This window comes from Zingiber officinale, chromosome 10B (assembly GCF_018446385.1).
Source record: "Zingiber officinale cultivar Zhangliang chromosome 10B, Zo_v1.1, whole genome shotgun sequence".
Lineage (NCBI taxonomy): Eukaryota > Viridiplantae > Streptophyta > Magnoliopsida > Zingiberales > Zingiberaceae > Zingiber > Zingiber officinale.
In genome coordinates, this window is record NC_056005.1 from 35836313 (window position 1) to 35856552 (window position 20240).

The 20240-nt window shown below is 38.5% G+C and overlaps 1 protein-coding gene and 1 pseudogene across 2 annotated transcripts; one reads left to right on the top strand and one right to left on the bottom strand.

Moving 5' to 3' along the window:
- The first annotated feature begins 14325 nt into the window (after positions 1-14325).
- On the top strand, positions 14326-14502 carry LOC122030717 (annotated as a pseudogene).
- Positions 14503-17395: 2893 nt separating this feature from the next.
- Positions 17396-19880, bottom strand: LOC122030526 (NAC domain-containing protein 21/22-like). Of its 2 annotated transcripts, none has more exons than XM_042589741.1 (3): positions 19586-19880; positions 18047-18315; positions 17396-17961 (listed from the first exon to the last, which is right to left on the bottom strand). In XM_042589741.1, the coding sequence occupies exons 1-3, from the start codon at positions 19773-19775 to the stop codon at positions 17569-17571; spliced, it is 852 nt and encodes a 283-aa protein (XP_042445675.1). In that variant the 5' UTR covers positions 19776-19880; the 3' UTR covers positions 17396-17568. The 2 variants fall into 2 exon arrangements, with proteins under 2 accessions (XP_042445675.1, XP_042445673.1); XM_042589739.1 differs by having other exon boundaries at positions 18047-18318; positions 19586-19879.
- Positions 19881-20240: the final 360 nt, after the last annotated feature.

Below are 20240 nucleotides of genomic sequence, written 5' to 3' on the forward strand. Positions count from 1 at the left end.
GATCAGCTGAAGGGAGCAGCAGTGTTCTCTAAGGTAGATCTCAGATCAGGTTATCATCAGGTAAAGGTCAAAGAAGGGGATATACCCAAGACAGCATTCAGAACCAGATACGGACACTACGAGTTCGTGGTCATGCCCTTTGGCGTGACCAATGCTCCAGCTACCTTCATGGATCTCATGAACAGAGTATTCAGGGAGTATTTAGATAAGTTTGTTATTGTGTTTATCGATGACATTCTTATCTACTCAGGAACTCAGGAAGAACATGCAGAGCACCTGAAACTAGTATTGCAGACACTTCAGCAGAACCAGCTTTACGCCAAGTTCACGAAATGTGAATTTTGGCTAGATCAGGTGTCCTTTCTGGGTCACGTCATCTCCAAGGATGGTATTATGGTAGATCCCAGCAAGATAGAAGCAGTAAGTAACTGGAAGAGACCCAGATCAGGAGCTTTCCGGGATTAGCAGGATATTACAGAAGTTTGTAGAGGATTTCTCCAGATAGCCTCCCACCGACAACTCTTACCGAAAGAACAGAAATTTCGGAGGGTGTGAGAACTTGAGCTAAAAGGAGATTGACCGGTGCTCCATTTTGGCTCTACTAGACGACATCAGCTGACATCTACAGTGATGCCTCTAAGTTGGGACTAGGAGCAAGCTTGATGCAAAATGGCAAGGTGATGGCCTATGCCTCACAACTCAAGGATTATGAGAAGAATTACCCTACTCATGACCTTGAGCTTGCAGCAGTGTTCGCTCTCAAAATTGGAGACATTACTTATATGGAGCTCGGGCAGAGTGTATACGATCATCGTAGTCAAGTACTTCTTCACTCGAAGGATCGAATATCGCAGATGGCTTGAGCTGGTCAAGGACTACGATATAGACATCCTCTACCATCCGGGAAAGCCAATAAGGTAGCCGATGCACTTAGCAGAAATCGGTGCTACCTTATTATCTCTTACTGCCATGTCACAGATTTCGGTCTCGAGCTCATCGTGGGACATGTCTCTACTATGACCTTAGAGTCTACCTTGCTTGGTGATATTCAGTCAGATCGGGACCCCGAGATTCGTAAAATCAAGCAAGGGCTAGCGTAATCGAAAGTAGAGAATTGAGTGTCCGATAGCGGGTGTTGTATTTTGGCGATGCACTGTGTTCCGATCGAGGAGCTACGGAGATGATTTTAGATGAGGCTCACAGACTCCCTACGCGATGCATCCGAGCTCCACCAAAATGTATCAAGACCTGAAGAAACGTTTTGGTGGCCCGGATGAGCGAGACATCGCCAGATATGTTAGCATCTGCCTCACCGGTCGGAGGGTCAAGGCAGAACAGGAGGAATCTGCAGCCTATACAGATTCCAGAATGGAAGTGGGAGGATATCTCCATGGACTTCATAGTGGGATTACCCGAACCACGAATGGTTTTGACGCCATCCGGGTAATAGTCGATGTTGACTAAATCAGCCCACTTTTAGCTATCAAGATATCCCACTCTATGGAGAAGCTAGCTCGGTTGTATCTCCGTGAGATTGTCGATTGCATGGAGTCCCACGAACCATTATATCGATGAGACAAATAGTTTACATCACACTCGAAGTGTGTACGATCCTATGGGCACCCGCTAAAATTCAAGACCTTCCATCCTCGCAGACGGATGGTCGACGGAGTGAGTAAATCGTACTCAAGATATGCTCCGAGCTTGTGCCTGGATTTCAAGGAAGTTGGTGCAAATATCCGAGTCTAGCGGAATTTGCATACAACAATATCATGCCACTATCGGCATGGCACCCTATGAGGCACTCTAGGCGGAGGTGCGGATCACCAACTGGGTATGAGAGTGGGGAATGAATGAACTAGAGCTTGGATCTAGTAGCAGATACCACCGAACAGATTCGCCAGAGGATAGAGACAACACAGAGTCGACCTCTAGAGTTTTCAGTTGGGGATACAGTTTTCCTCGAGTAGCTCCCATGAAGGGAGTCATGCGTTTTGGGAAGAAGGGCAAGCTAGCTCCCAGATATGTGGGACCATACCTTATCACGAAGAGAGTGGGCAAGGTAGCATATGAACTAGAGCTACCTCAGGAGATGTCAGCTGTCCACAATGTATTTCATGTCTCTATGCTGAAGAAGCATATTCCAGACGCCACCCAAGTGATTGAGCCCCAGTTGGTACAGGTCCGTGATGATCTCAGCTATGACAGTCGGCCTATTCAGATAATAGACCGAGCAGTAAAGAAATTGCGGAACAAGGACGTACCATTAGTCAAAGTTATTTGGCACAATCACACAGGAGATGAGGCAACTTGGGAGACAGAAGCCAGCATGAGACAGAAGTACCCAGAATTGTTCTAAGTTCGATGCATTAGAATTATTCTACGATTTTTCTGGAATTTCTAGATATTTTTCCGGAATTTTCCGAGTAGCAGAAGTAGCAAAAAAAATTAATTAGAACCATAGGATAGCTTAGGCGGGAATCGAACCCGGGACCTATGGTGTAAAGGATAATGTTAGTAACCGGTTGAACCCAGCAGGGCCGTGCTGAAAGAAAAGAGAATTAGTTAAATTTATATTCGAGTTGGTTAAATAAACCAATTAATATAAATAGAGGAACTTAAGTTGGGTTGGTTTATTTTAGAATTTGGTTTGGCACCTCTCCTCCCTCTCCAAACCCTCAACGCCGACGCCACCCTCCTCTTCCTCTTTTTCTCTCGGCGCCCAAGCCCAAGGGCTCTCGGATCACCTTCCGGCGACGACTCCAACACGAAAAAGGTTCATCTCCGCGAGGGGAACGCGAAGACGCGAGCGAATCGTCGAGAAGTCGTCTCCACCGGAATTCCTAGCGATAAGAATCGTAAGAAATTACGAATAGAAGGTAAGAAACCCCTCACCTGCGGTATAATAGCTCCGTTTGTTTATATGCATTAGTTATTAGCTATATGTGTAGTTTCCGGCACCTAGGATGTGTTTTAACCCTTCTCGAAGATTAGGAATTTAGTTAGCACCTTTAGATGGGCCGGACACGTTTATTCTCCTTCAGTTGGAGATCATAGACGCGGTTGGGTGCCTAGAGGTGTCTTTCCTGATGCAGAGAGGGGTTGAAGCACACCAAGTGTTCGAAAAAGGGGTTAGTTTAGCTAATTACCCTTCAGTTATGTTTATTAGCCCAGTTAAATGCATTAGTAGCATTTAAATTAGTAACTTTGCTCACTACAGCTTATATGGGACTATGGTCCAATGGGTAGGCTCGCTCTAGGTTCAGATAACCTAGCTCTAGGTTCGGATAACCAGAAACAGCATGTTATATCAGTTAGCTATAGATATTAGTATTTTATTTTCAGTGCTGTATTGGATTAGATACTCCCATAGTCGTCCCTAGGTTTAGACAACCGAGTAATCCCTGCTAAACTCGGGACTTGCAACCCCGGGTCTAGTAGGGATGCGCGCACAGCAAGTACAGTTGTCGGGCCCAACAGCATGTTTATTATTTGCACTTATTATGTATTACTTTTCAAAGCTCAGAAACAGTTATGCTAGTTGAGTTTGATTGCAGCTTCAGTTTAGTTAGTTTAGCTCAGTATTATATTTCATTTCAGTTTCTATGTTAGCTTTATAATTGGTTGTATGCTACGCCATGACTAGTTCACTATGCCATGTTTATATGATTGTATGCCATGCCATGCTAGCCTGTCCAGTATGTTTTCGAATGGCATGTTTTCAAATCATAACTGCATCGTATGCATGATTTTGTGAGGTAGATGGTTTCTTACTAAGCGTTAGCTTACAGATACTACTTTTCTTATACTGCAGATACAGGTAAAAGAAAAGTGGATTAGCAGTGGAGGCTGGAGGTCAATGCAGATGAGGGTGTGTGTGTGTGGAACTGGAATGAAAGATCTCAGGGATCTAACAAGTTTTAGTTATGCATTAGAACTCGTTAGCATTTACTTTCAGCTTATTAGTTTTGATACTTTCACTTTCATGCAATTTAGAATTGGGACGCATTGAACTATGAAAGAATGTTTTAAAATGTTAGTAATCATGTTAGAATGTTATTACATGTTATTAGAATAGTTTATTATGCAGTAGGTAGTTGTTAGATTGTATTTTGGCACACCAGAGTGCTGAAATCAGAGTTCCCGGCCGAAATCAGAACTCTGATCGGTCTCCAGACCGATCAGAGCCTGGGCAGTGCCTCTGGATCGGTCAGCCGACCGATCCAGACAGTAGCGTCCCAGGAGATTCCGGGTGCCTGGATCGGTCTGACGACCGATCCAGACCTACCTGGATCGGTCTGTCGACCGATCCAGCCACACCTAGATCGGTCTGCCGACCGATCCAGCTGGGGACAGTAGCGATGCATCAGCAGATCGGTCTGTGGATCGATCCGGAGGGTTTACCAGTTGTAAATCCCTCCCCTAGCATGTGTACGACTCCGAGTTACACCCTTTAGCATGTATAGAATCAAGAAAAGTAACAGCTTAGCAAATGTTAGTATCGGAGTTAACATTAATCAGATAATTAGCAAAATTTCAATTTAGGCCAGTTTTCCGCACAGTATAGTTTAGCAGTAATGTAGCGATTCGCCTTACAGCCTAGTAGTTAGAAGGCGGGTCGTTACATAAATCCTAGCGTTAGCATTGTGAGTGTGCTTTGTGTGTATTTTCACTGCATATCATCATCATCATCAAAGCAAGACAATGAAGCGAGGCGAGCTATTCCCCCCCCCCCCCCCCCCCTCTAGCTACAAATCGACCCTAACAAGTGGTATCAGAGAAAGGTCGCTCTTCACCGGAATCATCGCCGGAAGGGGCAACGAGCTAGAGGGAGAAGAAGTTGAAGTAAATTTAAACAAGTCAAAGACTGTATCAAAGGCTCAACTTCAAATGGAATTCCAAGATGGACTTGGATTCGACATGAGGGTGCCTCCACCATTCATATCAATGAGCTCGGATTCTTGGAAATCAAGGATCAAAAATTTACTCATGATGGAGATAGAGCAATGGTTTGTTGCTCTAATGGAAGGCTTTGAAGCTCCAAAAGATTCGATGGGTAAAATTCTCAAGAGGAGCGAGTGGAGTCAAGAGCAAATCTAAAGATGTGAGGCCAATGATAAAGTGATCGAGCTATTGGTCAATCTATTACCTAGCAACATCTTAAAGCAAGTGGGAGAATTTAAAGATGCCAAGGAGTTTTAGAGCAAATTGGCAAAGATCCATGAGATCTCCTCCACTGTACCAAATCAAGAAGGACTCAAAGAGGGCGACTCATTGGATCAAGATCAAGAGGAAGAGGACTCCAAAGTTGAGAGATGCTCAACTTCCGAAGAAGAAGTCCTAGAAGCTTCATCCTCAAAGGAGTGCAACCAAAAGAGCAAAGAGGGAGCATACTCTTTGTTTCATATGCAAAAGGATGAAGATGATGAAGCCTCCACATCTAGGATTGAGGGGGAGTGTAGATCATTGACTCGAGAGTGAGAAGAAGCCTCTACCTCGAGATCAAGTGAAGAAGAAGAAGATGGTGTCACCTCCACAAGTCAAGAAAAATCAAATGGAGGATCATGTGCTACCCCTACAAGCAAAGGTATAACAATTTCAATTGTTAATAATAAAAATCATATTATATGATTTGAGTGTAGGGAAAAAGGGCACTACAAGAGTAAGTGTCCAAAATTGGCTAAGAAGAAGGGTCAAGTGGCACCAAAGGGAAATGAGAAGTCCAAGGAGATCGCCCCCACATCGAAGAAGAGCAAGAAGCACATTGTGTGTTTTTCTTGCAACCAAAAAGGACATTACCAAAGTCAATGTCCAAAGGGGAAGAAATCGATCAAGAATAAAGGAGGAAGCACAAGTTAAGGGGGAGCTTCCAAGGTAGAATCCAAGGTATCATTTATTGAGCTTATCCCTTTGAATCATGGTAAAAAGCATGCTATCTCTAATTTATATCACTTTAATGTTATTTATCATAAAAATAGGAGGCATGATAGTGTTAAAAGAAATCATGTGACCTATCATGCTAAGACTACCACCTCTAAGGCTAGGAAGGTAGATAAACTAGGAAGTAACTCTAAAGATTTTAATTATAGGCCTAAAAATAGAAATGCTCATAGAAATCAAGAAAAATCAAAATCTAAGGATTTAAGGTTGGAAAACCAAGCCTTGAGGTCAAGGCTTGATAAATTAGAAAAGCCCCTAAAGAAAATGAAAAATATTATTAAGGGTCAAAATGAGCATAACCTAGGGAGAGTTACACAAGGGTCATCCAATGGTCATAGAGGTTTAGGATACAAACTCATAGCCAAGAAGGATGCTCCTTCTTATCATAGGGTTCCATATAGTTATGGAACCAACCCTAGGTCTAGGGGTCAAGTCAAAGGTACAAGGGAAGTTATCCCTAGAAATATTTTTGCGAAGACCAATGTGACTAAGACTTCTACGAAGTCAAAGAAAATCACTAAAAATGTCACAAGGGAAGCTATCCTACAGCTGACCTAGAGGAAGTGACCAAGATTTCTAAGAAGTCTAGAAAGGTCATTAGAAAAGTATCTAGGAAAGTTATCTCTAGTGAATACTTTGAATATCCAAGGAGCACCAATAGTTTTTGGATTTCTAGGAGCATATTCTCTACACCCTAGAGGATTAGAGAGTGTCAACTCAAATTGGAAGGGTGGTTAACACAACCTTGATGTAGTTGTCACTTGGAGGGCATTTTCAAGGTTTTTATAAACTTTTGAAAATAAAATAAATTATATGTTTACTCTTTGGAAGAGTAAAATGTGCCAAAATTTGAGGAATTGCACATATTTTAAAATGTCACAAATGAGGAAAATCAAAAGAAATGCTAAGTTGGAGTTTGACATTTTCTTGAGAAAATATGGGTAATCTAGGATTAGGTTTTAATTTAGCTAAGGAATTAAGGATACTTAGATATATAATCTAGGTATATCATTTATGCTAAAAATTGTCATGCTTTGTTTGCTCATCATATGTCATGACATCATATTTTACATTCATGTTTATTATGAAAAACTAACAAAGATATCATGTCATGTCATACATACATCATGTAGCAATAGTATATTTTTTTAAAAAAAATATTTCTTTGTGATGTATACCATAAATCATCATGCATTATTTTTAATTTCCTTGTGATTAAGGATAATGATATTTACTAACAAGTGACATCCTAGGTAGATATTTAATATTCAAAATGTCTAGATAGATATGCATGATCCCTAGCTTAGGGCAAAACCAAAATCTATATCTCACAAAGATTATAAAGTGACTTGTATGTGTTTTAGTACACATTAAATACAAGTGAGATGTTAGGGTGATGAACAAGACTCAAAATGTTGATTTAGTGCATCTAGTTGAGTTTTGATTTCATCAAAACACATAGTTATGTGTACTCCAATTATTGGTAAAACTAATGTACAAGTCATGTGCATTGAGCCCAAAGAACATAGTTGGAAATTAGTTTTGAAAAATATTTTAAATATACTTTGGAAAACCTTGGTGAAAGCTATCTTTTGATAGTAATCGTCATTGAAAAGTTAGACACAAACTTGGAAGAAACATTGAAGTTTTTACAAGTTTCTAATTTTATGTAAATTTTTGAAAATAAGGTGTATTTTCTTAGAAAACTATTTTTCTCATGATAGTATTGTAACACCCACGAAATGATAAGCTATACATATGGGTAAATTCTTTATAAAAGGAAAATGGAAATAGAAACCAAAATGAAATAAAAAGGAAGAGAGGTTAAGGTTTGAACCTTAAACCTCCCACAAATGATAGAGTTAAATTAGTACATGATAACCACTAGAACCATCAATGACTTATGATTTGTAAAGAGTGGGAATTGTAGTTAAAAGTGAGAGTATGATTAAGTAAGAGAACAAGAGAAAGTCAAGTAGCTATTCTCCTCTTTCTCTTGGTTAAGAAAAAGAAGCAAGGAAAAGAGAAAGACAAGTTGTCTTTCCCCTCCCTTTGCTATTTTTGTGGGAATGAAGAGGGGAGAAGATGGAGAAGACAAGGGGATGAATTGGGACACTTTTTCCTCATTGGGAATAAATAAGAATGAGTGAAGAGAAGGGAAAGAAAAGTTTTGATAATTTTTCCTCCTTCTTCTTCCTCCTCCTTCTTTCTCCTTCTTCCTTCTCCACCGAGACATAGAGCTCTCTCTCCCTCATTTCCAAAATCCAAGCTAAGGTTTTCTCTCTAAGAAAACTAATTTCTAAGAAGGAGTCTCAAGGTTTACTCCTTACAAGAAAGAGAAAACAAAAGTGAGAACTAGGAAGAGAAGCTCCTTCTTCCTCCTCACAAGGGTACCACTTTCTTTATGAACAACAAGTGAAAGGATGTAAGTATCCCCTCACCTGTGGTACAAGTTGTTTATGTTTTCCATAAGATTAGAAAGCTTGAAACCTAGAGTCACAATGTTGAACTTTTGGCCAAGTGTAGATGAAAGACCTAGGAAAGCTTAAGACCTAAACTAACCATGTTCACTATGTCCCTATGATATGTATGCTATGATAGGAGATTGGTTTGGTGTTCTTATGCTTGTATGTTGCTTAAAACTTAATTTCATGCTCCTAAGGTGTTCAGCCAAGACATGAATAAAAAGGTTTAGGGAAGATCAAGACCTAAATAAGCATGTTCATTATGTTCTTATGATAAGTACCCTAGTATAGGAAGCTAGTTAATGTTCTTATGTTGTATGCTTACTTAAAACCTAGATCTATGATTTTGAACTTTCGGCCAAGTGTAGATGAAAGACCTAGGAAAGCTTAAGACCTAAACTAACCATGTTCACTATGTCCTTATGATATGTATGCTATGATAAGAGATTGGTTTGGTATTCTTATGCTTGTATGTTGCTTAAAACTTAATGTCATACTCATAAGGTGTTCGGCCAAGACTTGAATAATGGATTAGGAGAGGTTAAAAACTTAGGTTACCATGCTCATGACCTTCTTTATGAAATGGTATGAAAGATTCTAAGTGTTTGCATGCTTGTATGTTGTTGGAACCTAGTGGTATTACACTATAGGGTTTCGGTCATGATGTGAATGAAAGACCTAGGAGAGCTTAAAACTTAGTCTAACATGTTCATGACTCTCCTTAGGATATGATATAAAGCTAACATAGGGTTATCATGTTTTGATGTTGCTTGAAATCTAGACACATGTTTCTTTATGGTTCGGCCATGGTGAGTTTTAGTGTCTAAGGAAGCTTTAAACTAAATCTAGCATGCTCATGATTTCCTTTATAATATGATATGGAGTTAGCTAGATATTCATTCTTGTATGTTGTTTAGAGCTTGATTTTCTTCTTCATGAACTTTCGGCCATGATCAAATTTAGGGTCCAAGGAAGCTTAAAAAATTGGACTAACATGCTTATGACTTTCCTTATGATATGATATGAAGTTAGCTTGATATTTATGCTTGTATGTTGGTTAGAGCTTAATTCCCTTCTTCATGAACTTTCGGCCATGATAAGGATCAAGACCTAGGAAAGCTTAAAAATTGGGTTAATATGCTTATGACTTTCCTTATGATATGATATGAAATTAACATGAGATTCTTATGCTTGTATGTTGTTTAGAGTTTAAGTTCATACTCTTTGAACTTTCGGCCATGATGGGATTAGAAGCCTAGATATGCCTCACATGCTACGTTAAGAATTAAGAGATGTTATTTAATGATTCCATGCATGATTATGTTTTTCTATGATAGGTGATGTGTTCATTTATACCTATGAACCATACATGATAATGTCTCTTATGATGTGTTATGTGCTCAAGTATGCATGCTTTATGATATGACAAGTAATATGCTCATTTATGTATGCTTATGATCCATGCATGATAATGTCTCTTATGATGTCCTATGTGCCCAAGTATGCATGCTTTATGATATAATAAGCAAAGGCCTAAGAGTTGCTTCCCTTTATGTTGGGATTAAGAGCACTCTTTATGATATGATAAGTGAAGGCCTAAGAGTTGCTTCCCCTTGGGGACTAAGAGCACTCTTTATGATATGACAAGATATGATATGATATGTTATGACATGAACCATGATATGCTATTTTACTTTGTATGGCTTGTACCAAGGGTGAGCTTCATAAGCACCCCTAGGCCGACAGACTATGAACGGGCCTAGTAAAAAGGGATGGGCTCCTTAGTACGCCCCTAGGTCGACGGTCGTAGTACGGACCTAGTTCCCTAGTAGGTTCGGGGCTAGCTATCCTGTCCTAGGGATTGCGCGCATTTATGTATATATGTGGTACAAGCCGGGCCCTGATGATGATATTATGTTCAAGTACTATATGATATGTTTTAAGACATCTTGCATATGACATGACATATGTTTTAAAAGACATCTTGCATGATATGATTTATGATATGATATGCTATGCCCTTATGATTTATATGACATGATGCTCTTATGATTTATGATATCATATGCTTTTATGATTTATATGACATGATGTTCTTTTATTGATGATATGATACATCATGATATATTTTTATGATATGCTATGCCCTTATGATTTATATGACATGACGCTCTTATGATTTATGATATGATATAGCATGATGTTCTTTATAAGATGATATGATATGATGCTATGTTTTCATAATACGATGTTAGATGATTATGTTTCCATTGTTATATGCTTATGTGATTATGCTATGATATATGGTTTTGTGAGTAGGAAAGGATCTTACTAAGCCTGTGTGCTTATAGCTTACTTTCCTTGTACTGCAGATAAGGGCAAAGAATGGATGAACTAGGGGAGCCGCAGGAGAGGCAAGAGATGTGTGTGGTGGTGGCTCGGCTAAGACAAATAAAAGACATGCTTATGTTATTTTTTTTATGTTGACATGAACTAAGTTTATTTATATTAATATTCCGCATGACTTCATGATACTTCCGCTGTTTTACTTTAGAAGGAAATTGTAATATGCATGTATGTTTCCGCAAGTAGTAAAGTAACCCCGTCCTACTAGCAGGAGGGGCGGGCGTTACAAGTATATACCTTAAATAATGTCTACATGAGTTTTCATGATTTTTTGAATTTTGTAGAATTTTTGGAGAGTTCATGAATTTTGGCTGAAATTCATTTTCGGGAAATTAGCCCTTCAATCAATCACCCGATCGATTGGAGTGTCTCAATCGATCGAGCAATCGATTGAGATAGGGTTTTCCCGCGAGCATAAGCTCGCTGAATCGATCGGTCGATCAATTCAACTCTGCCTGGATCGATCAGTGGATCGATTCAGAGGCATTTTCCGTGAAGAAAAGCGCAGAATCGATCAGTGGATCGATTGAATCCAGTGTCAATCAATTGAGTCTCAACCCAATCGATTGAAAAGGCTAATTTTGGCTGGGAAAGTCTGATTTCAGCACTCTAAGCCATATTTAACCTCTTTAACCACTCCTAAACCCTTGGAATATACATTAAGGGTAGTTTTTATGATGAAAACAAGGAGAATGGCTAGGAAACACTAGGTTGAAGTTAGATTGAGGTTTGCATTCAAATATTATACTTAAACCTCAAAACTTCAGTTTTTAAGTTTCCTAAAGGTTTAGGAATTTCAAGTCATTATTAGTACAATGACAAAAGTTTAGAGCATGTCTTTAGCGGGAGTTACTCTTTAAGGACATGAAAATTAATTTTTCATATACCTTGGAAAGTGGTTAACCTTCTTTAGAGAAAATGCTCAAGGTTGAGCATTGAAAAACAATGGAGAGTGGATATCTTTGTTGTTAAGTTGTGAATGCTCAAGGACGAGCATTATGAAGTGGATTAATGCTCAAGGGTGAGCATTGACTATAATGAAGGGTATGAGACCTTCATTGGTGGAATGATGAATGCTCTAAGATGAGCATTGTGAAGAGGTTTAATGCTCAAGGGTGAGCATTGGATACAATGAAGGGTATGAGACCTTCATTGTGGTGTTGTGACCAACATGGTAGGTTGTGAACAACGTTGATTAACTCTTCAGGGGGAGAGTTTTTGATATGTGTCAATAGAGGAAGAATATAGGGTTTAAGTTAGACATTCATTGCCCCTCTAGGAAAGTTTGGGGGAGAATGCTCTCTTGGAAAGGGAGAGAATGAAGGAAACTTTCATTCATGCTTTGTCATGAGAAAAGTTAAGGCTATGAGATTAGTCTAACTTAAAGGTATTGTCAAACATCAAAAAACGAGGATTGTTGGTGCAATATCCCTTGGTTAAGGTTGACCTAGTTGACTAACCTTAAGTCTAGATGTTTGGGTTTTAATGTTTGACAATACATGGAGATTGCAAATGCAATCGTCCAATTGAGGAGATTATTGATACAATTCTCCTCTGGTCAAGGATTGACCAGTTTTATGTGAAGAAGAGTCAAGTATGTCAAAGGATTGACCAGATACTTGATTGGGAAATTCCTAACTGGAGGTTAGGCAAGGGAAAATTTTAGTGAGTGAAGTCAGGTGAAAGACCTAGTGAGTGAAGCTAGGCAGTTGGAAAATCTTGGTGAGTGAAGTCAGGTGAAAGACCTAGTGAGTGAAGCTAGGCAGTTGGAAAATCTTGGTGAGTGAAGTCAGGTGAAAGACCTAGTGAGTGAAGCTAGGCAGGTGAAAGTCCCGGTGAGTGAAGCTGGACAGTGGGAAAATCCTAGTGAGTGAAGCCAGGTGAAAACCCTAGTGAGTGAAGTTAGGTGAAAGTCCTGGTGAGTAAAGCCAAGTAGATAGAAAGTCCTAGTGAGTGAAGCTAGGCAGAAGGAAAGACCTAGTGAGTGAAGCTAGGTGAAAGTCCTGGTGAGTGAAGCCAGGCAGATGGAAAGCCCTAGTGAGTGAAGCTAGGCAGATGGAAATACCTAGTGAGTGAAGCCAGGCACGTGGAAATCCATGTGGGTCAAGGTTGATCGGACACCTGGTGTTGGGAAGCCCAAGTAGGTCAAAGGATTGATCGAATACTTGGCACAAGAAAATCCAGATGGGTCAAGGGTGACCAGGCATCTGGAGGAAGTTCAAGTGGGTCATGGAGGACCAAACACTTGGCACGAGACGGTAAGTTCAAGTGGATCAAGATTGACCGAATACTTGGCACGAAGGGAAAAGCCTAAGTGAGTCAAAGGATTGACCGGACATGCACTTGGCGAAGAAGTCCAAGCAGGTCAAGGTTGACCGGATGCTAGGCATGAGGAGTCCCAACAAGTCACGGTTGACCAGATGTTGGGCTTGGGGTACCTTAGAATTAACTCGGGCAAGCTAGGGTTGGTCAATTTGATCAAGTGATCAAATTGGACCGAGCCCAATCGACCAGCTGATCGATTGAGCACAGTGTTGCAACAAAGAACATCCCAATCGATCAACTGATCGATTGGGAAGAAATGTCACGAGCACAGAACAGTCCCCAATCGATCAGCCAATTGATTGGACACCGCCAATCGATCAGCCGATCAATTGGGCACCGTCAATAGATTGGACACCGCCAATTGATCAATCGATCGATTGAGGGCTGAAAATCGCTTGTGATGCGAGAGAGCTGAATCGATCGGGCGATCGATTCATGCCATTTTCCAGAGAGCATAGAAGAAGGCCAAATCGATCAACCGATCGATGCAGCCTCCCCAATCCATCGACCTATCGATTGGGAGACGACAGTTGCGCAGGATAAAGCCGTTGTCGAGCGTCTTCCTCCGTATCTCTTCCTCTCCACTTCTTGCGACGATTTCTCACAGGTTCACGCCAGATCTTGAAGCTTCTTGGAGTAAAGTGTTGCTACACTTCCAAGGTCAAGAGGTGTTCCACACAAGGAGAAGCAAGCTAGGGTTTTGTACATCTTGTAAGATTTGTATTGTATAAACTTGTTTTTCTTTCTTCTTGTATTGAGAGGCTGTACAAAGCTTCTTCGCCTTTGGTAGTTACCGAGAAGGAGTATTTTATTAGTGGATGAGTAAGTGAGGGTCGGATCCTTGGATTAGTCACTTTTTTTTGAGATGGATACCAAGTAAATCATAGGCTTAGCGTTGTGAGTGTGCTTTGTGTGTATTTCCGCTGCATATCATCATCTTCAAAGCAAGACAACGAAGCGCGATGAACTATTCACCCCCCTCTAGCGACAAATCGACTCTAACAAAATTAACTTATGTTAATTTTTTCTTCATACTGAAAATAATTTTAAGGTTTATTATTAATTTTCTATAATTTTTTATATAAAAAAATGCACTGTCATGGTTCTTTTTAGTTTCACATATTAGGATTGGTAATATCGCGAGCGGAAAAACTTTTATAAATACATTAGGTCGACAATGTTAGAAAGCATACATTTTTCGACATTCTGACTAAGATCAAGTATAGTATCTATTCTTATAAGTTAATATCTGATATAAAAAATTAAATTAATTTTTTTATAAGAGAGTATGTTATAGTAGCTTACTGCTAAGGTTCTCAAGTGTCGCATTTGCGTTGCACTACTGTATAGACCTGATGCACTTTTACAAAGTCCAATTTATAGGATTCGGATACTAATTTACTTGTATTCATATATTATATTATATATGCAATGCGTGCACGATGACTAGTTAATATAAAAAAAACTATCAATTAATATTTTTGACTAAATAAATTTAATTGATAATTTATAAAAGTTAAAATTAATCAATAAAAAATTTAAAATCAAAATGTATATTAATAGTATTATAATAATTTATCATTTATTATCAAATTTAACTAATATTTTTATATTGTATTGGCCAAATTTAACTTTATTTAGTTGATTAAAAATATTTATTAGATAAATATATTATTTTTTTAAAACAAATTATATTTTAAAGTTTAGAAGATTTTTTAAAATTTTTACAAATAAAAAAGTTAAATTTGACGTAATGATAAAATTATTACTGTGTGATTAATAGTCACCACATTAAGTCACGAAAATGACCTTTTATAGTGTACTGAGCTATTCTTTTAAATTTTACTAATTAAATTAAATATCTTTAATAATATTTTATATAAAACTATTTTAAAATTTTTAATATTTAATTTTATAAAAATATTAAGATTTAAATATTTGTATGCCTAGGGTTTTAAAAAATATTGAGATAGTGTGACACTTCTGAATAAGATATCTACATTATTTTGAGTACAGGAACAACATAAAGTGGGATTAGAAGAGGCGTTGGTTCTCACAAAGGCACGTCAGTTACAATGGCGACAACAATTGATCAAAAGACATGTCGGTTATCTCGTCAATATTTATATTGGCAAGGGAGAAAGACGCGTTAGTTACAATAGCAAATGTCACTATCAGTCGTTAGTAATAATGGCGCTAGATGAGGAGAAAGATGTAACTGTTACGGAGGACGGGTCCTCTACCGTTTTCTCACTCCTCTATACAAGGTGATGATATCAACAAAAGAGGAACGCTGGAATGCACAATTAATTTCTAAACAACTACTCTTCTATTAGTTTTCTATTCTTGTTCTCCGCTCTTTTCTTCAAATCTGGCTTGAGCGTCAAAGGGGGCACACCAAGGTGTGCCTTGGTCCCCTTCTAACCTCTGGTTAACCTATTTTAGCTCGAAACAGAGTGCTCGACAAGGCAAAGGAGTTGGTTTCTCAAAATTCGTTCATTTGGCAAGTACACCTAATTTGCTATGAGCTAACCTGATTGAAGAAGACGGATCGAGTAGCAGCAAACGTTGCCCAAGTCAACAGAAAGAATTTCCTTAGGAGTTGACCCATCCATTGATTTTAGATCGGAACATCCGTCAATATAATGCTCTCACGAGAGATCTTGGCTCTCTATACATCATAAAAACACCTTTTACACCTTTGCTCATCATTGTTTTCTCTATTTCTCTAAAAAAACATTGATTACCTTATATGAATTATAGTAATTGTGTTTTTCAATTGGGAAAAGAACTGCTTGATGTTGATGATAATGATCAGTTAGATTGATTCTTTTTCCACTGAAATCTGCATTTGATGTTGCTGCAGCTTTCAGGAATTCTGTTAGAAACAAAATATATGACTTCCTCTAACTGCACAGCTAAAGACAGATACATGGCTACACTTTTGATCAAAGGGGCGAGTCGATTCTGATACAGCGGACTTAACCAGATATGTGAGTTCATCATCCTCAAGTAAAGCATTTCCATTTGCAAGTGCTGAAAATTTTGGATACAACAACACCTGAAAAACTATGCTTATGTGAAAATGTAAACTTTATGCTAATTAAAGTTGCTTAAAGGAAAATAAAAGAACTATCTCAGTGAATATTTCTCATTTAAGTTCAATATGAGTTCAATCAACAATTAAAATTACCAAACCATGTAACAAGATCTCATGTCATGTAAGAAAAATTGTCCTTATTTAAATTCTCTTCTCTTGTCAGGTATTATATGTTCTTGTATAGAGAGAAGAGTGCAAATAGAGGTCACCATTGCTAATGTCCCTGTAGCTGATTCCAAATAGTTGCAATTTATGGTCTCTTATTTTTTCTTCATGTTGTTTTCTTTTCATGTTTATACTTATCAAAATACCTAATGCTTTTGGCAAAACACAAAATACCATATCTTAGAGTGAGGGATGTGCTCCATAAAGATTACTGGTTCAGTTCAAAATGATTCGACATGAGGAAAGTTATATATAAGTTGTGCTAAGATTGTTCATACTCATTATTTCAGATATTGCTGAAAGCAAAAAAAATCTGTTGCAAGGAGGAAGGTCCAATAACATACCCAATATTATTGGTGTGGGCTCAAAAATGACATTTCAGTTGAAACACTTCTTAAACAAGAAGAATCAGCTCAAAGTGAGGTGATTACATTTCAAGGTAATCAAATTAAACTCCATAAACACTTCTTTAAAATCGATTTTCTAACCTTCAGATGTTACAATCCATCTTAGATTTTCATGGGCTTTTATAAACTGGGTACGATAAGTTTCTTTTGATCTATTGTAATTTTCTCGTTTGATCAATAAGTTGAAATCCCCCAACAGAAATGAATATACTAGATTTCTAAAGCATGTGCATTGCTATACTTTTCACTGTCAGCAAACTTGCGGCTACTACTTATGGTTGTTTTAGGATGCTCCGATAGCTAGAAGACTTTCAATGTAAAATCTCCACAATTCATCTTATTCTTCTTTGTTGGCTTTTATTCTTTAATTTCAATTCCCTTTTCCTATTACAGAGAGAGATTTCGGTTTTGAGTGACACCACAGAACTTATGAGGAACTCTCTCTGTATAAATCTTCCAACATCTTCATCTATGCATGTTGAGAATGATTCTGGATGTCATCAAAATGCATAAGAACTTGGCTTCAGGCTTCACCATGCATGTGTGAAGAGAAGCAAGATGCTTGGCAGTTACATATTACCATTGAATTAGGCTAATCTTTTCCTCTTCCAAATCACATTATTACAAAGAATCATAATATAATATGCCACGTAGTCACACTGGAAAATAGTCTCCATTCCCTCCATATGTAAGGAATGCATCAAGAGGCCCTTGTGTACATGTGCCATGCACACTCATGATACTTCATCATTTAACAAGTTCAAAAGGGATTCCACATATAGCAACCTCCATTTTCTCTCAAGTAGCTCTCCAAGTTTTCTTGACTCATATTCGGTGGCTGCTGATCATGTTTGGAATACCCTTCCAATATTGAGGTGAACTGGTTCAAGGAGTTCTTGACGAGCTTCTTATCGGTGTGATCTGGGTCTGTTGTGGCCATAGGATGAGCTGCAGCACTGTCAGAGTAGAGGTTGGAGAAGCAGGGCACTTGCTCATACCCCTCTAAGCCACGCAGAGCGTGATCGAAGGATATGTAGGCATCTTTGAGGGGAGGCAAGGAGGAAGAGCTTGTATCATCTTTGTATTTCTCAATGTCGGTCTTCATCATCACTGATCTGCTCTTGAAGGATACCCTGCACAAAACCCAGTCTTCCTGTTGGAAGCAAACAGACTAGATTATATAACAGTCTCAAAAGTTGTTACTTTGTTAGAGAAGAGAATTGAACAATCTTATTCACCTTGAAGGAGAATTTGGATGGGCTAGGGGATTCGTCCATGCGAAATTCATGCATGACCCAATCAGTCTTACTGCCCTTCGGGGCCCTGCCTTCGTAGAACACCAAAGTTTTCCTCATCCCAACAAGCACACCCTTTCGGTTCACCTGCCGGTCTTTCCCGGTGGCCTTCCAGTAGCCCGACTTGGTGGCTCGGTTTGTTCGCTGCCCGGTCGCGTACTTGCGGTCTTTGACGTTGAAGAAATACCACTCCTTACCCGCAACACATGCCACTTCTATCTCAACATAGCAAATAGATAAACATCTCTCAGGAAACAAGATGATAGATGGATTAAACATTGTTTTTATGCCTTAATTTTTTTTTCTATGGTGGAGAAAAGACTCCAACAAGAGTTGAACAGTTCAGCATCAGGACATAAATAAATGCGTGATGAAATTGAAAAGTTGATATCTACTCTTGAGTAAGAGTGGCATATCTGGGGAAGGTTCTCTCTTGCACCAGCCCTATCATAAATATCTAAATATGATATCTGTAATTAATGTTGGTCATTGAAGCTGCCCATATTTCCAGCCTTCTTCTTTTTCAGGTAGCTAGAACCATTCCAAATTAGATCAACGTTTCTCAAATCATTTTGCTCTTAGCGTTAAATTTGATATTTAAGGAGTTTGTTACTGACAAATTGAGAGATTGCAAGGTTGAAGTGGGAGTTTTGGATTGAGAATACTAATTTGTTAGCGCTGAAGAAAAAAAAAAAAGAAAAGAAAAAGGAGATAAAGAGGCGTCTGGAGATTGGATTCGTTACGAAAATGGAAAATGAACAGTCTCTTTCGTAAAAATAAATAAATAAATAAAAACAATTTGTTAATTCATTTTGGTTTGAGATTGATATCTATTAGTTTGTTCCTTGAAGAATTAATAGTTTGATCTCTTTAATTCTGCTGGACTATTTGGTGTTTTTAAGATTAAACTTACACGTAACTTAAAGCAAAAAAATAATAATAATAATAATTAGGGTGCTCTTTCTTCATCAGTACAAGATTTTTTTTTTCTTTTTATAAAAAGAATCATCAGTTTCAGTATTATTTAGTACGTAATAATTAAGAACATAAAGAAGAGAATGATTAGTTCATAGAACAAAATAATTTTTAAAAAATTGCTATTTTCTTGCATATTAATTTTCTTGGTGCAGTTTTGACAATTTTTTCCTAGTGCATGCACAAAGAAGGTGGTTAATTTTTCCTTCATTTCAAAGAAAATTTAATTTCTTAAAGAGAAATCTCCTTTCTAAAGTGCCCGAAAACAAGAAGAGAGATCTTCATAGAATTTCTTTTTTTGGGGGGGGGGGGGTAAAAAAAACAGTTCCTGATTAAAGTGCTAAAACATGGAAGATTTCTTCTTGATGAGTAGTCAAGGAACTAGAATTAAAAAGATGAAAACTATGAATTGCATGTGAATTCCGATCCTATCAATATATACAGAGCAACAACAAGTTAGTCTCGACTATTTTCACAAACTAGTTAGAAAAAAATGATACTACTCACCGGGAAGGTCCCACGGTTCGCACTTGTTGAGATCGACGTCGACGATCACTGGGTAGCCGTAGACGCCATGGTTCCTAGCTGCTTCCCCCTTCACTTTGTTCCCAAGGTAGTCGCAGATGAGCTCGTCGTCTCGCGGGTGGAATCGGAAACCTGGAGGCAGCCTGGCCTCCATCATACTCAAGGAGCTCATGCTGCTCCTGCGATGCTATGAATTCGAGAAGAAAGAAGAAGAAGATAAGAAAAGTAATCGAGATGGAATCCCAAATCTGAAGAGGGTGGTCAGTAGCATGATATAAGGAGCAAGTCAACTACTTAAAGAAAGAAACAGAGGGTGTTGGATGTGGTAAAAAGATGAAGCGGTCGGCTCCACAATAAAATACAGATAGATAAATTAAAATACGTAACGGCCTCTTAGTCGGATGGGATAGTCAATTATCCTAATACGGTAAATCACCACTTGAGTATTAACTGTATACGCTCCAGGTGAAACAAAGGGTGTTAGATGCAAAAAATATGATCACGCTCATGTCAAATGTCTTTATCGCCGATCTCATGGTGAAAATGAAGAGAGATAAATCAAATACTAAACAGCTCCTAAGTAGAAAGATTATTTGTAGCAGTTAAGATTCTATCCCAAGAGAGAGGGAGGGGGTGT